The sequence below is a fragment of the Vicugna pacos genome, chromosome 30, assembly GCF_048564905.1.
Source record: "Vicugna pacos chromosome 30, VicPac4, whole genome shotgun sequence".
Lineage (NCBI taxonomy): Eukaryota > Metazoa > Chordata > Mammalia > Artiodactyla > Camelidae > Vicugna > Vicugna pacos.
The window spans coordinates 19,552,408-19,569,599 of record NC_133016.1 but is presented as its reverse complement, the minus strand read 5'-3'; the positions used below and the strand labels follow the sequence as shown (position 1 = coordinate 19,569,599).

General features: G+C 42.3%; 1 protein-coding gene across 3 annotated transcripts in view; it reads right to left on the bottom strand.

Moving 5' to 3' along the window:
- The window catches only part of LOC140690466 (cytoplasmic dynein 1 heavy chain 1-like), a 70,167-nt gene extending 55,825 nt beyond the window's left edge, over positions 1-14,342 (bottom strand). The window contains exons 1-2 of one of the 3 annotated variants that reach the window (XM_072952272.1): positions 13,969-14,342; positions 273-565 (exon numbers count right to left, since the gene is read on the bottom strand). In XM_072952272.1, the coding sequence (XP_072808373.1) occupies positions 444-565; positions 13,969-14,224 (378 nt within the window). In that variant the 5' untranslated portion in view covers positions 14,225-14,342 and the 3' untranslated portion in view covers positions 273-443. Of the gene's footprint in view, positions 1-272; positions 566-10,081; positions 10,624-13,968 lie in introns of those variants that run through there. The other 2 variants (XM_072952273.1, XM_072952274.1) reach the window with 2 other exon arrangements.
- Between the last annotated feature and the right edge of the window lie 2,850 nt (positions 14,343-17,192).

Below are 17,192 nucleotides of genomic sequence, written 5' to 3'. Positions count from 1 at the left end.
TGATGATGTGTACAAATTTGCATTCCAGCTACCTGTTTCCATGAGCAAGTATAAAATATTTACCACTTCTGGCATCTGACCAACTAATTACCTTCAAAAATTCAGCCAGAGTCTGCATAAAAATAAAATTAAAACTTTAAAAATAGTTTTCTTACAGTCTTTAACTTTATATTCTCTTTTAATTCTAAGCAGTCCTTGGGGCTAAAAATCTCAGGGTGCTGAAAAAGTTATTCAGCGATCCTAGAAATATAACTAAGGTCATGCCAGCAGTTTTTAAACACACTTTATGTGTTTAATTGAAAATCACATTTCCTTTACCTTCTTCCAGCATATATTGTACTCAACACCCTGAACACTAGCCCTCAGAATAAAGGAATGAATAATATATGAGTTGCTCTTTATTATGATTTGGAAGCCTGATTTAAAATTAATTTTCAAGACTATTATGGAATACCAAGTGTCGTATTCACTAGTACCTGTACGCCGCTTCCCAATTGCAATGTGCTGTTTGCCACGGCCATCTGTTCGAACACTCTCTCTTCCAACTTGAATATTGACGGAACCTCTTTCTCAAGGAAAAGAGTTAGAGAGTTGAAGATCTTCATGTTTTTGCAGAAAGTTCATACAAAATTTGTACTCTGTAGCTAGGAACTATACAAAAATTACAATGAGAGGAACTTGTGTAGTCGTTTGTGATTCGCTTGAGTGTGTCAGCAGAGTTTGATATCATATTTAAGCAATACGTCTTATTTCACAAATGCTTGTGAAGTGTGTAATGTGAAATCTGCAGGGACTATGGGATGTGAATGCAGTGAATAACTATGGAATGTAACATAGCCTAAAATAGTAATACTAGAAAAGAGGATTTTCATACCGATGAATGTTAAGAGCCCAAGCTAAAACCTTCAGCACATCATAATTATACTCACCAAGCAAGAAGGATTTCTTAATATTTAAAATAAGCATTTCTTGGTTGGCGGGTACATCAGTGATCATGAAAGTGAGGCATCTGTAAGTAGTATTTGACAGTTTCAAACTTGTAAAGTTATGTCTACCCAGACAATAGATTCACACAGCTAGTGACATTTTGTGAATCTACTCTGTATGCAACTCTTTATGAATTTGAGGAACTGGGGAAGGGGGAAAGAAAACACAAAGAAAATAACTGATAAGGTGCTTATCCTCAAATTAACTTTATGTCTAATAGGAAGGATGTGCAGGTTAACACATTGTCAGGAGAAAAAGAATAGAATATCACAAAATCTAGCAACAAGATAGACAATACCAGCAGCCCTCATCTCCACCAATCTCAAGAGAAATGTGCTTTCTATATAAATGTTCCCTTTGAAAAGAAACTAGGTATTCTAAAGAGAATGACACACGGACAGGTCATCAAGGTGTTTCTGTATTTCCAAAGCAGGATTTGAGGAGATGAATTTGGCAAAGTCCACTGTGTGACAATAGCAGGCATGGGACCCTTTCTCTTTCCTCCCTGATAAAGTGCAAGTAGTGCCTCGTTCCCTTCCCAGGTCAATGGCTCATGCTTGCAATAAATTCTAGAAGTGGAAGTGATCTGCTGTGACATCTGAGCACCATTGATCACCACGGCTGATACAGCTCATCAGGCCGGCTCCAAATGCATCCTGTTCCTTCTTCATCACTTCACGTCTGTCATACTAAAGCCAGGACTCTCAATCAGTTCCCAGATAAAGGTAATTCATTCTTAGAGTAAGGTGATGTGCGAAGATGAGTTCTATTGCTGGAGGCTCCAAACAAATGAACTTTATTTCTAAGATTCATTACTCAATTCAGCTAATTGGTACCTCTGCAACATATCACTCTTCGCCGTGTCTTTAATATCATCGAGTAAGGCTGAGTCACATCTCTCTGACAGCCACGTCCATAACTTTTCCAACTGGGCTTGAGCTGACAAAACGGAATCAATACTATCACACTCTTGAACAATTAATGACATGCCCAAATGTATTCTGACGGGCTGAGTGGCAACGTGATTCTGCTCTACATATTCTACAGAGTTAAACCTTTATTTTAATACAAGTAAAGGGGCAACCTATATTGCTAAGTCCCTACAGAAAAAGTATTGCTGGGGTAATGTAAGTTTTGTAAAAGGCAGGTGTGGAGCTGGAAAACAAACACAAGGGAAAAACATTTAGGAATGACAGCAATCAGACATTACCATAGATAAGGACAAACGCCTCATTCCTTAGGAGAGATGACAGCGTGCTGTTTTATTAACTGGATATTCCCTGGGGTAGATAGCAATGACAAAAAAAGATGTGCCACACACACATATATATTTTAAATTACTTGTCCATTACTGAAAGGAGATGACTCTAAAAGGTATCCAAGTGAGCAAAAAAGGAGACACTAATGTCCGTTTTTCATTCCCAGACCATCATGTAAGCCAAAATAAAGAGCTTGATATATCAGACTGGGTTTTAGCTGAATACATCAGCATGGAACACAGCACTGGCTCAAAGGAGACCGGATTATATGTTTTCAAAACCAACGTACATGATATAATCTACCCTGTGGTGACCATGGGGTGAGACACATTGGGTACAGATCATCAAACAAGCTTTGCAAGTAAACACTTCCATGTAGGTTTTTTTTTGTTGTTGTTGAAACCACATTTCCAAGGATAGCTTTTATTCAACTCAACAAACTCCTGTTTTTAATAGCTCATTTAAACTTTTTTTTTAACAATTCATTACAGACTGCAAGAGGCTCTGTACAGCATTTTGAAATGGGCTTTGCATAATATGGTAAGAGATATCTTCTGAAAAATAAAATAAAATAAAATAAAATAAAATAAAATAAAATAAAATAAAATAAAATACAGCCAGCAGAGCATATGGTGCTTCCACTCAGACATTTCTGGGTTTTTTTTATTGGAATTCACCAGAGAACACTGGAGTTTTTAAGAAACAAACAAAAATACTTCCATACCTACAGGGATGCTCTTGTTTCTTCGACATTTTAATTAACTTTAAAAACGGTATCATTACATATTTTAGAAGTAATCTTAAGAGTTGGGTAGGAAAGAAACTAAAGTTTATCACAAACTTACTATTGTGTATTATGCCAGGCATTTTGTATGCCCTATCCCATTAGAGTTTTGCAATAAACTTTCAAGGTAGGTACTACTATTTCATTTTACAAATGAAGGTGTTGAAAATTTTCTCCATGTCTCACATCTTTGATAAGTCACAGTGTACATACCCAGATCACTAAGTCATGAATTCAAAAGTCACACGCAAAGCACAATGTGCTAGAGAAACCAGTCAACTGAAGCAACACACCTCTGCCTTCATGGAACGGACAGGCCTCCAGTACAACAAACAGCGAGCCCCTCAGAGTCTTTTGTAAGGATCCTACCTGTTAAGTATGACAGAGCCTCTTAGAAAATCCCACACTATCCTACCACATGGGTTTTATCAGAATGTGAAAAAGCTCTACCCAGAGAAAGGCCTAGAAGAATTTCCAAACCCAAGGCCAAGAAAGCTTTTTATTTTTCCCAATTCCCCTGGAGGGTGATGTTCAATTCGTGTGGGGTGGAGAATTAGGAACAGGGTAAAAAGAGTGGATTTGAGTTTTTAAAAAAATATTACTCAATTAGCTCTTTAAGGTTAGATTCTTCTTCTAATTGTTTGCATTTGATTGGAGAGAAAAAATAACAAACAAGGTGTTGGGAGAGAGTGAGAAATGTGTCATTTGAAGAAGAGAAAGGGAGAGATATATTGCCTAAATTAACTGGGGTATGTTTTCTTCTGTGGTTGAGCCATGTGCATGACACAAACTTTAGAGAAGATGAAAAGGCTATGAAGAATACATAAAAAAGAGGTCAAAGGAAAGCTATTCACATTTATGGAATGTATACTGTTTACCAACCGTTTGTTACATAATTTTCATATAATCACCACAATGGCCCTGGCAATAAAGTCGTACCGTTCAGAATTTACAGATGGGGACTCTAACACTCAGTGTTTAAACAACAAGCTGAAGCGACACAGCCTGTTGGACAGGCTTTTGCAACCAGACAACCTGACCATAAAGTCACGCTCCAGATGTTACTGCTGTTCTGTCCTGGTGTCACTACCTGGGAGTTTAGAGGAGTGTATGTGGCTGTGTGTGCATCTTTCTGTAACGTGAACCACAGAGATACTTGCAAATAATTAGGGATACGGACTGGTGTATCACATAGTCACAATGTGTCCATATCTCCTCAGGAATCATGCTTCCCCTCCAATCCCACACCCTCTCCCCCATAGCTCCCTACTGTACGCAGCTGGACTGCCACGGTGGCCATTGGAGCTGCTCAGGTGGGGCTAGGATGGGCAAACGCACACGGGAATTAATGCTCTCAGCTAATGGCAGGTGTGCATTAGTGGATAAGACTTAGCTTCCTTATCCGTAGGTGGAACAACTCTGAGGTATGCTCTCTGCAATCTCCAGATGTCCAGAAGCATTGAGCCTCAGTGGCTCACACAGGTACCTGATCATTAACACACTCTGCCTGAACCTTGTGCCCTTTCCTTTCTCACTTGCCTCCCTATGCTTCTGGGGAGCACTTCCCAAATATGCCCCACACCCTCAGTCCATGTCTCAAGTCCAGCTTCAGAGGAAATCCAACCTTACACAGTTGGGGAGACTTTAGAAAGGAGGCAGAATTTGAATTGGACCTTGAAAAAAATAAGTGAAATTACAGAAGATAGTGATATAAAAGGAATGGAGGCCAGGTACAAAAGGTAAGTGTAGAAAACCCTAAATCAATTTGGACAGAGACAGAAAAAAACAGTAGATGGGGCATGATACATCCTTCAGAATGTTATACAGTAGCATAAACATTCTCTATTATTTCTCTTTTCCTGGGTAGGGCCTTAAATAAGTTACCATTTGCTTTCACTGCCATTCTTCCTTACGCAAGAAAATAGAAGTTTGTTTTTGTTGTTGTTGTTTTTAATCGTGAACCACATATTTATATCCTGCCTTATTCCAGAAACGACTTGAGTGGACTGAAAGATTGATGTTGACTAATTAACTACAAAGTTTAAAATCCTTATTCTCCCATTCGGTTCTTCCAGCAGGCCTATTGATAGCCTTCTTCATAATGAAACCAATAAGGAGAAAAAAGGAATGAGAGAAGAGAGTATTAATACATAAAGTAATTCTAGGTTTCTTGATCGCTTTGCTATAAAGGCAATTCTGTTAAATGAGATTTTCTTCTTCTGCATTTATATTATTTTCTTACTGATACCCTTTCTTTAATGTGCTTATAATGTCATCAAAAGGATTGTTCATTCTGGAGAAAGAAGAAAACATTTCTGTTTGGATTCTAAATGTGTTTCCCAGAAAATGTTTTTGATGCCTTTGAAATTTAGGGATGAAGCTCTAAAGCTTTAGCAGAAACAAAGTATGTAATGAATTCATGTTTTATTCCTGATCTTTTTTTTTTTAAATAACTGCATCCTTTAATGGCAGTAATACAATTATTGGATTAAGAGACCACAGGAGAAAGGGCAGTTGATGTTTCTGGAAGACAGATATGGAGTACCAAAAGGGGGTGGAATAGAGTCATGCGATGATCATTGTAAAAATACAGTACATTATATACATATTTGCACCATCAACTTTCAACTCTGAAACAGTATTTACACTTTTGTTACAATCCTGGTTAGAGAACAATTTTTTCTTTAAAAGCTCGGCCTGATGGCAAATGAAAATTTCGGGTGAATTCATAGTCCCATGAGGTTCTTAGGCTGAATATTCCAAGAGGAGCATTCCAGCTTCTATTTCATCCACAGATTTCAGTTTTAAAAAAGCATTTAATTTTGCTTTTACAAAAGAAAATTCTCAAAGGAAGGGAGGGAAAACCCAACCATAGCCACCCTGTGTATTCTTTCTTATTTTACAAACACCAAGGGCTGCAGCCCTCTGCTTCAAGGCCAACACTCGTGGCTGAAGAAAAATCTCACTAATGATTGTTTAAAAACAAAACAAAAGACACAAAGACAAACCAAACCAACCTGATCATGGCACACTGACCTTGTGGGGCTACCTCTCCCACCGTTGCTTCTGGCCCCAAACTTAACACCTATTTCTTTTCTGAGGGAGGGGGGGTTCTGAGGAGGTGGGAGGGGGAACCCTTTAGCTGGGACACCAGGTTTCCTCATTATCAGCAAGGAAGGGTCAGGGGCCTTAAGTGATGTGGTTGAGGCGGTGGGATGAGGAGACGGGGCAGGAGACCACTGGCAAATACTGATACCCTAGTGGGAAGGGCCCCTGGCAGCAAAGGCCCCACCTGGTTCCCCTCGGGCAAGTCTCCAGGCTGCATCCACAGGGTAGGCCTCCTCTGGGGCTCTGCGGACAGGACTAGACCTCAGCCAGGGTCCTGGGGGATGGGCGGCAGCCCTGGGGCAGGCATCTCTGCTCCCTTTCTGGCTCAGCCGGATGAGGAGAGCGGGATACAGGCTTCGGGTCCCATGTCTCCACTGCAGTGGGGGTCCCCGGTCCCTCTCCTGGAAGGGCCCAGCAGCCCCTACCCTGCCCTGGCCAGTCTCCCACCCTTTCCTCGGGCCCCTTTCCTGGAAGCATCCACAAATCCAATACCACACACACCTCTGAACCCACATACTGGTCAGCTTAGAAGAAAACCAAACACACCAAAACCTCGAGCCCTAAAGATATGGTGCAAAGAGGTGTGAACAAAGTGGAGAAAGCAGAAACACTCTGCCTAGAACCACCCAGGGTTCCCTGTTAGGAGCCTGCTGCAGTGGCCACGCCACGGATCCTTGAGCTGTCCCCAGAGGGGCCGGGGCCAGCACGCTGGGTGCTCTGGCTTCTGAGGCCCAGGACAGACCCCGACAAGAGGGGAGAAAGGCATGGCCGTGACACGACAGAACACGACAGGACAGGTGCTAATACTGACGGAAAACACGCGGTCTGCAGAGGCTGCCTCCCGGAGGAAGCTCTTCGGGGACGCCGCCCCACGCCAGCCCTGCCGCCTCCAGGTCCATCTCTCACCCTGGAGTCTTCTGACGCAGGCTGGAGGGCGTGGGTTTATGGATGAACTCTGGACGGAGGATGGCAGGGAGGGCCATGTGTGAATCCAGACGAGACAGCAGTGGGAAAGGATTTCGTTTCTCCCAGCCCAGGCAGCTTCCGAGGGCTCTTCTTTTCTTGCTTGATACTTTCACTTCCGCTGGACCCTGAAGCGGCTCATCGTGACATGCGCACTGCAGAGGAGATGGGGCTCTAGAAATGCCTGGACCTGCTTCCATGCGGGTCCTGCCCACCATCTTGCCTCTGTCTCTTCTTGCTCATGCGACACAGGGTGAGCAGCATTCATTGCCTTCTCGATGACTGCTGTTCCCTTTGTCCTGGGGGGGTGGGGGAGGTGGAGGAGGCGGGGCCAAGCTTTGCCCAGAAAACCCACCAGACCCCCAGCCACCAGACTGGAGCCCCAGCCGTTAAGGAGTCCCTGAAAATCAGGACTGGCCAGGCCAGGCGGAGTGCCAGCTGGGGCTGAGGACCAGGGGACTCACAACTGTTCACATGCACAAGTAGGTTTTCTTGGTGGGAGCCCAGGAGCCCCGCAGCACTGACCAGAAGTGAAGATGGTTATATACATTTTATATGATTCAAAGAAAGTACTACTTAAAAAAAAGAAAAAGAAAAAAGAAAAAAAAGGAAAAAAGAAAAGAAAGAACACCCAGTCCCCCTCCCCCCTCCCCCCAGTCCCCAGCTCTGGTTGCTGCCCTTAAATATTGCCCTGGGAAGGGTGGGGTGCAGGGAGCGCTTGTCTCCGGCTTAGCACTACTGGCAAAAGGGGGAGGCAGTGGGTATTCCTGATCTTTAATGTGAAGAGATAATATTTTCTAAGCTTGGACAAAGATGATTAAAACTTGATTTTTAAAGAGTACATAAAACAAAGGATTGATGGTGTTCCTTTCACAGATTTTTCTTTTTTTAATGCTACCTACACTTCACCTGTTTTTAAAGCCTTGGAGGGACTTTCAGCTGCAGAGGTTCGTACACAGAAGTGTAGCAGAGAACATGTCGACCACAATTTGCTTTGGGGTCTGCAATTAGGACTCTGCACGGTCAAAAATGGCCAAAGGGTGTCAGAGATCTCCATTATGGACACCATTAAGTTTTGAGGAATCAACTGCTTTGCTGTCCCAAACTCTACCTGAAAGGCAGCATTTGGAATTAGGGAGAAGTATCATATTTCTTCTTCTCTCCTTTTGTGAGACAACTGCAGATGAAACAAATTGTTTCAAATGTCTACAGTCTTTCTCCTACCCATTATAGACAGCATCGACTGAATGCCGTTTGTGCGTCCTCGAAGCTTGCTGGGTAACAAAAGTGTATCCACTTCACACAGCTTATTGCAAGTAACCTTGAGAAGTTTCCTCGAACTGCCAAGGAGTCCTTGGGTGGACACCATGCTACAGCAGGACACACGAGAAATGGGAGATATTACATGGTAATTTCAGCCGGAAAAGTGGTTTACTTTGTATTTCAATCCAAAGAGTTGAGCTAGGGATTTAAAGAATTATGGCATTTTTATTTTTGAAGATGAAGAAGAGAAGACATGTTAACTTATTACTGTTTTGCATTAAGTTTTTAATGCATATGTTTCAAGAGTGCAAGTGAAGTGAATTTTTTTCCTTAAAGCAGCAGAAGCAAAATTGGCTACATTTTATGAACACAGATGTGAGGGCACTAGAGATGACTTAAAATTTGTTCACAAATAAACATCATAATCTGTGTGTGTTTCTTTTCTCATTTTTTTGAGATTAATTTTGGGATTAATTTTGAAAAGCATTAAAGTATATTTAATCACAATGAACTATAATATTTCTGCTCTTAACTAGATAAAATCACTAAAGATTAAATATTTCTAATATTGCAGTAGGGAGAATAATGGCCCCCAAAGATGTTCACTTTCTAATCCCCAGAATTTGTGATATATTGCACAGCAAGGGGGAATTAAGGTAGCACATGGAATTTATGTTGCTGATCAGATGATCTTAAAATGAGATCCAGAATTATCTGGGTGGGCCCCATGCAATCACAAGAGTCCTTTAAAGAGGAAGAGAGAGGCAGGAGAGGAGGTCAAAGACAGAGATTCGAAGATGCTGTTCTGCTAGTTTTGAGGACAGAGGAGGCTGTCACAAGCCAAGAAGTGCAGATAGTTTCTAGGCCCCGGGATAGCCAGGCTCTCTGAGAGTGTCCAGAAAAGAACCCAGCCCTGCCCAATCTTGATTTTAGCCCAGTGAGAGTCCCTTTGGAATTGTGACATCTGGAAATGTACAATAATACATGTGTATTGTTTTAAGTCTCTAAATCTGTGCTGATTTGTTACAGCAGCAATAGGACACTAATGTAAGTGTTAATCCATGTTTTTAATGTTAAAGTGTTAACAGTTATTCTAAGATACTTTTGGAACTATAGAGAAAATGTGTGCTTCCATGGAAAACTGCATTGCCTACAGCATATTTCACTGGATTATCTGATTCTATGAGTGCTATTTAAAACTTTAAATTATAGTTAACTGATAAAAATGCAAAATATTTGTGTATGTCCAGTACAGCTTCAGCTGAATTCCCTTGTCCACTCTGGAAGAAGCAGTTTCCTCAATTTACAGATTCATTTCAATATTCCTGATCTATAAATGTGAATGTCCTTTGGATTCTCCTTTGAATTGGTTGCAATGGCTCATCAGCTTTCTCATTAATGAGTTAAATAAAACCTTTTTTATACATGCTTGTCTTTATATTTCTATGCTGGCCATGATTTCACTTTTTTGGAAAAGTATCTTTTAATAGCAATAACAGAAATGTAACTCACTCCAAAAGAAGGAGGAGGAGGAAAAGAAAGAGGAAGGAGAAGAAACAGGAGACAAAGACAAGCCATTAGAGTTTCACTTCTCTCATTTTACCCATGAGATTTCTGGGCTTTGTGTACAGCTATATGGCTGTGCTCACCCAATGCTGTCAGAAGCACGTCTCTTATTTTAACTTCCTCCCACGTGGGCATGATTCTTAGCCAAGCTTTTTCTACAATGAGAAGGGTGCTTTTCAGCATTTCCAGGCTACTTGATCCTCACGATATGAGAATCTCAAACACAGATGCTCTCTGTCCCGGTGTCATTATCAATTCGGTAATTTATTGAAACATATCTATTTGATATCCAGAACATGACCTAATCCTACATCTGGGATTTGGAATGCATCAGTGAATACAATAAAGACCTTCATCCTCATAGAGCTTACATTCTGTTGGGGGAGACAGATCCCTACTGACCAAAATAAATGAGGAAATTATATAACATATTAAAAGATAAGTAATATGTTCAGAGAAAAAGCAAGCTAGGGGATCAAGAATGTTAGGGGATCGGGGCCGGCTTGCAGTATGAATTAGGGGTCAGGTAGCCTCCGTTCAAAGAGTGAGGTTTCAGCCAAGGTTCAAGGGAGATGAGAAAGTGAAATGTGTGAACACCTCTTGGGGAGAGCACTCCAAATTCCAAGTCACTGTGGAAGCCCTCCTATAGGTGGACGGCTGGAATCTCCCAGGAACCGGAGGGGGCCAGCCTGGCTGGAGAAGAATGAGAAGGAGGGGCAGTAAAAGGAAATGGCTGCAAAGGGCAGGTCATGCAGGCTCTCAGAGGCCATTTTAAGAATTTGGGCCTCGCTTCATATCAAAGGAAAATCTATACAGTGTTTCAAGCAGAAGAATGGCATCATCTGACTTACACTGTTAAAAATCTTTCTGATTGTGTGTTGTGAACTGATTTAAGGGGGGCAAACAGAAAAGCCAAGGAGGGAAGGGATGATGATGATGACTCAACCCACAGGATAGCATCTGAGATGCAGTAGTGGTGAAAAGGGATCAGATTATGAATATAATTTGAAGATAGAATGCAACGGATTTTTTTTCGTGCAGTGTGAGAGAAACAAGGAATGAAAGTTGATTTTGTAACTTTGTCCAAACAAGTAGAAGGAAACAATTAATATCAACTGAAATGGGAAAGGCTGTGAGAATTGTAAGTATTGGAGTAAGATCAGGAGTTTTATTCTGAATGTGATGGATATGAGTTACCTGAGACAACCAGTTGGGGAAAGTGAATAGCCAGTTGGATACTTGAGTCTGTTTAGGACAGAGGTCTGGGCTGGAGATGTAATTTAAGCATCATCCACATATAGATCTTATTTGGAGACTGGATTAGACTGGGTAAGAGAGGTTAGGCAAAAGAAGAAGAACCAACAATGATGACAAAAGATTGCAGTAGGAGGAAATCCAAGAGAGTGTGATGTACTGAAAACCAAGTAAAGATAGTGTATCGAGGAAGAAGAAACGATCAGCTGGATCAAATGCCCCTGAGAGTTGCAGTCAAGACTAAAAATTAGCCATAGAACTTGGCAGCAAAAAGGTCACCGTATCAAGGCTGAGAGTAATTTTGGTGGAGTAGTGGAGTCAAGGCATATTCCATTACATCACTGTAATTGAACTGAATAGAGAATATAGAGAATGGAAAGGGGACTACCTGGCAGTAACCTGAGACAGCTCTTGAGTGTTACTGCAAAAGGAGCTGGTGGTAGACCATGGGTCAAGAAAAAGGTTTTGGATTTTTCATGGCAGAAATAATTGTATGTGTATACTGTAATGGCAATTTCCATTGAAAAATATGAAAATGGTGACTTCCAGTATGACAAGTATGATGTAGGAGCTAGAAGGGAGAACTGCTGGAGCTTTCTTTGAGAAGGTGTGAGTGGGCTGAGTCTGGTACACACACAAGGAGGAGTTGGTTTAAGTAGATACAGCGTTACTCACTTACAGAGCCAGGTGAGAGAGGAGAGTGTGTTGAGTGCAGATAATGTGTAGGGGGCTAGTTGTGGGGGGTCATCATTATCACCTGAATACTTTAATTTTCTCAATTAAGAAGGAAGCAAGCTCCTTCTTGAGAGTGGAGTTGAGGGAGGAGGGGTTGAGTCTGAAAAAATGAAATGGGAAATAGTCATAATTGTGGGAAAATAAAGAGACTTGGGACACACAGTGTGATGACTGGCTGAGACGCCCCATCAGGGCTGTGTTTTCCTCCGACCCTGCTTAGCTGCGCAGGGGCAGGTGGGGGTAAGTGAACAGCTGACATTCACTAGGGTTTTATCTTTGCCAAATGAGTTTAAAAGTCCCAGGACACATGGGATACGTTTAACTTGTCTGAAACAACTAAAGTTAAAGGAATTTTAAATCTCTTCAGTATCATACCAGGAGACAAAAAGTGTCTTATTCCTAAGGGCTAATTTACCCAGGGGTTTTTAAGGCTCTTGCATACCTGGCAAGAATTCAGCAGCATATACTAGTCATAAGTTGAGCTTTAAAAGTTCTTGTATCGGCCAACTAGTTGAAAGTTATTTACAAGAGGGAAAAAAACCTATCCTGAAATAGTACATTTTACTATGACAAATAATTCAACATTCTATTGTTGTTTTTTTTTTTTGTGGTCATATCTGGGTCAAAGGATCCCAGGTGACTTTAATTTTATCTGTATAATTTTCTACATAATTTTTTGGGAAAAAAGCAGGAGTTAAAAAATTTTGTAAACAGTAGTGGTTTCCATGTGTGAAAACAACCCCAACATAAAAGAAAACCCTAAACATTAATACTCTAAATATGCCTGAATGGCTTATTTGCTTTGAACATTCCATGTGGGTCTAGGAAAAACACTTTCACACTCTCTGACCCTACAACCCTCCTGCAGAAACCAGTGCTGCAATGAAGCATCTCCTGAGTAAGGAAAGCCTGTAAAAGAAACAAAGTACCTGAAACATGGCGGGGGGGGGGGGGGACGTGGGACAGGACGGACAGATAGCTGAAATTCTCTTGCTGACAGACCATACAGCTTTTTGAGATTGTAAGAAGCTGGTTGGGGAACACTTTCAGGCAATGCCCAGTCCTTGGTACTAAGTCTGCATCTACTTGGACATCATCCTTGGGCTCCCGGATGGACGATGCCACACCCATCCATGCCCTGTCAAACTTGCTCACCATCGGTTACAAAACGTCTGAGAGCATCAAGGCGAAACCCTCCCTGAAGGCAAGCTCCACTCTCAAGAGAAATCTAGCCTTGCTTTTTGGAGGTCGCTATTTGAGGAGACTACTGGAATATGTAAACCTTTTGCCCCCTCCCTTCACTAGGTGCCTAACCGGAATCTCTCTTCAAATCCGTAAGGCAGACTCAGGTATCACTGGGTCATCTTTATGGTCATCTCGGGATTACACAAATACAACGTGCGATCCGTGAAAACATGCGGCGGACTGGAAACTGAGAAGCTGAGGCTAGTCTAGGGAGCAGGATTTGCTGGTGTGACCTTGGGCCAGTCACTTCTCCCGAGCCCGTTTCCTCGCGGGTGGACGGGCAGATACACCTCCCGGCATGGAAGCGGTGGGGACGGAGAGGCGGACCGCAAGCAGACCGTCCGCGTGCGCTAACCCCCCGGAGCACCGATGCCCCGCTCGCAGCCAGGGCTGGCGCTGTCACTTCTGGGGCCTCGGCATCCGGGTCCGCACCAGGCAGGGCCCGGGATGCCGCCGGCCAGCAGTCCCCTCGGCTCCGACCCGCCGGGGCCTCCCCCTGACACATCCCTCCGGAGATCCGTCTCGCCTGGACACAAACCGAAACCGAACAGCTCATGTGACATTGGAGGCCGGGATGCGGCCTCCGCCCGCGCTCACCCGGAGACGCTGTCTCCACCCAGCTCGGCCATCTTGAGGCCCGAGCAGACAAAGCGCTCCCATTGTTGCGGGCGCCGGCGAGCCAGGGCGCCCTCCTCCCGCCCCGCGACCCGGAAGGGGGCCCCGGGGAGCCGGCGCAGGGGGTGTGGCGGGAGCGAGTCGGCGGCCGCTGGGACCCACCCGGGGGCGCCCCAGCCCGGCCCGCACCTTTGAGCGTGGAGCGCTCCACCAGCACCGTGTGGACCTGCGGGTCTGAGAGGAACTTGCGCATCTGCTCCAGGGCGCTCTTCTCCTCCAGCGCCGCCTCGAGCGCGGCCGGGGCCTCGCCGCCGTCCTCCAGCAGCAGCGGCACTAGCTTGCGCAGGTGCTTCTGCAGCACCGACACGTCGGCCACGTTCTGCACGGCCGACACTTCCAGGCCGGCCGAGCCATCCTCGCCGCCGCCGCCCCCGGGCTCCGACATGGCGCCGCGCAGGGGCCCGCAGGCAGCGCTGAGAAGGCGGCCGCGACTGGGCGCGAGAGCGAGCGAGCGAGCGGGCGCACGAGAGAAACGGGCGCCGCAAGCCGACCGTCCGCTAGCCCGCGGCCGACCGAGGCGAGCGAGCGCCGGCTCCGCCCTAACATTCTATTGTTGTATCAGCATAAAACGTAGTTACAGATACAGCCATCATTTTCATTTATAGTTAGAAGTGTCTATGTTTTATTTCTCAACTAGGGTGATTGTTTATTTTAGGCAGACACTGCGATTTTATTCTTTGTATTCCTTGCTGAACTAAGCATATGATAAAGCACATGGAAAACTCATTAAAAAAGAAAAACTCTGTTGATTGAAATGATCAGCTTTACTATTTAAGGAAGACAAAGTCCCCAATGCAGTTCATATAACATTATCCAAAGATTCATATTTACACTGCAGATTTTAAATGATGTTTAAAAAAAATTCTTCAGTTGGAAACATGTCTGAGTATTAGCTAAACAAAAGAATTTAAATTTAAATTCTGTTATTATCTTGAAATATAATTTAAATATAATCAAATATAATTCAAAATTTTCCACATGTACAAAATATTTAGTTTACAAATAAAATGGAATACAAGCAAGGGCCATGTCTGTTATGGTCTTAAACACCACACACACACACACACACACACAAAATTAAGGAAGGTTTTAGGACTGAAATATAAACCCTAAAAAATAGTGTTTATAATGGAAATGCTGACAGACCCATAACAATAGCAGTGCTAGCAGGCGCCGCTCTGATACCAATCATCACCAGCCAATTTACCTCCTCATTCATGTCTGTTGCTATGTGTCTAGCTACTGTAAATGCTTTAGATTTTGCATAATTTATGTAAATTATTAAACACCTGTTCTCTTCCCAGGAAACAAAGATAAGGAACAGTCTCCTTAGTTTAATTGATTCTTGGCCTGAGTTCTGTCACTGTTTCCCCAGAAACCACAAGGGAGTTGTAGCTCCCTAATGGTCAGATGCTGCTGGAAAGACACAGATGTCAAGAATCGATCTTTCAGACACATATATCTGTACGGCTTTATGTGTGGTTGGGTGAGCATGTAAATGAATAAATGAAAATATCATTGTTTCTCTTGAATGCACTTAGAACAGAAAGTGTGTGCTATCAATAATACTTAATTGCAAAGCACTTTACTGTTTTTTTCCTATACTCATTTCTTCTACCTTTACTATCATCCTTAGATTTTAAAAACAAACAAAAAATGAGTCCTATCTTCTTTAATAAGGCAATTCATGTTAATTTTAGAATGCCTAATTCAAGTGATTTTCTTAAGATTTCTAAGCTTCTAGTTCAAGAGAATTGTGCCTAAGGTGTACAGAAAACTCAGTGCGATCACTTGATGCCTATTAGAGAAGCATGTTTCTGTAAAAAATTACTAATTGCTATTATTTCTCTCCTGTTTAAATGCCAAAGTTCCTGGATTAAAGTAATATTAAAATTACCCTAGACAATGCTTTAAGTCAGCTTCTCACTAGGCAAAAATCTAGCATAGCCTAAAATTATTTAGTTATGTTGGACCAATTGGAGGTGTAACATATACTTTGTAAAAATCTCTCCATGAAATTATTCTCTTTAATATAGCTGATTTTTGAAGTTATTTTCCTCAGAAAGGCATTTTAAAAATTACTTGTAAAACATAAAAGTAGTGAATCAGTTGTTCCCCCTCTGAAGTTCAGTGTATCTTTGACTACCAGACAAATCTAAGTTACCCACTGAAGAAAGCCACAAGCTCAGGAGTGAGACAAAGAGCCACAGAAAATGCATTTAAAAGTTTCCTCTCCCTAATATTTCCCTATTATTTACAAATCTTACCCATAATCCTTTAAAATTTGCAGTGTTTGAAATCAACATGGAAAAGTATATCTTAATTCTGAATTAGAATTGAATTCATACTCAGCTATGAAGAGAGTAAACCCTTTCTGGAGTTTACAAGAATTTGAACTCAGAGTGACTTTTAGTCAACCTAAAAAGAAGGAAAAAAGAAAAACAGGCACAGTGATGATGCACATATTATTAACCCATTTAAAGCACGTGAGTTGAATACATTCAATTTTTATGAAAGGTAAGTTAAAATTCAACATAGTAGATGTTATATTATTAAAATATAGGCTTTTAACTTAATAAGAGCCCATAGTGCAAGGCGGATAAACAATGGAATGAAATAATACACTTAGTATATGGTAAACAGGCTGCACATCAGTCACGTTTCACTGACTAACAAACATCTCACAATCTCAGTAGAGTTCAACAAGAATTCATTTCTCCCTCATGTGTTTGCAGTAGAACTGGGTTTAGGAAATCTAACCTGGGCTTCTGGGCTTCATTCTAAGATGTGGGATGGGTCGAATTTTTTTTTTCTATACATTTCTCATCACCTTGAACCATTAGGTACCAAAGTGTGAGCTTCTCACAGTCAAAAGCAGGAGCAGAAATGAACAAGCCCACCCCTCTGGGCATATACCACATCCCTGCTCACATGTCTGCTAATATCACACCACAAAACAAGTCACATGGCCAAGCCCAACATCGACAGGATAGGTTATACGTTCTTACCACGGAAATGAAGAGGGGCAGAGGGAATACATGCTGAACAAAATTTTAATCCACCACAGGTAGCTGTTACTATTATTTTAAATGCAATTATAAACTGAGACTACATGATTAGAGGTTAATGCTTGGTTCCAAAGCAGCGTATCTAGTCAGGGACCAAAAGAAAAAATTTAGCTATTCTAAGGTAATTGACCACATCCCTGCTCACCAGTACCATACAGGTGTATTTTGTGTGTGTGTGTGTGTGTGTGTGTGTGTGTAAAGAGAAAGAGAGATTTTTTTCAGGAATAATTTCTAGGTTTCACTGCTGTCGTTCCGAAGCCTTGCTCCATCTGTGGCCTACCCCAT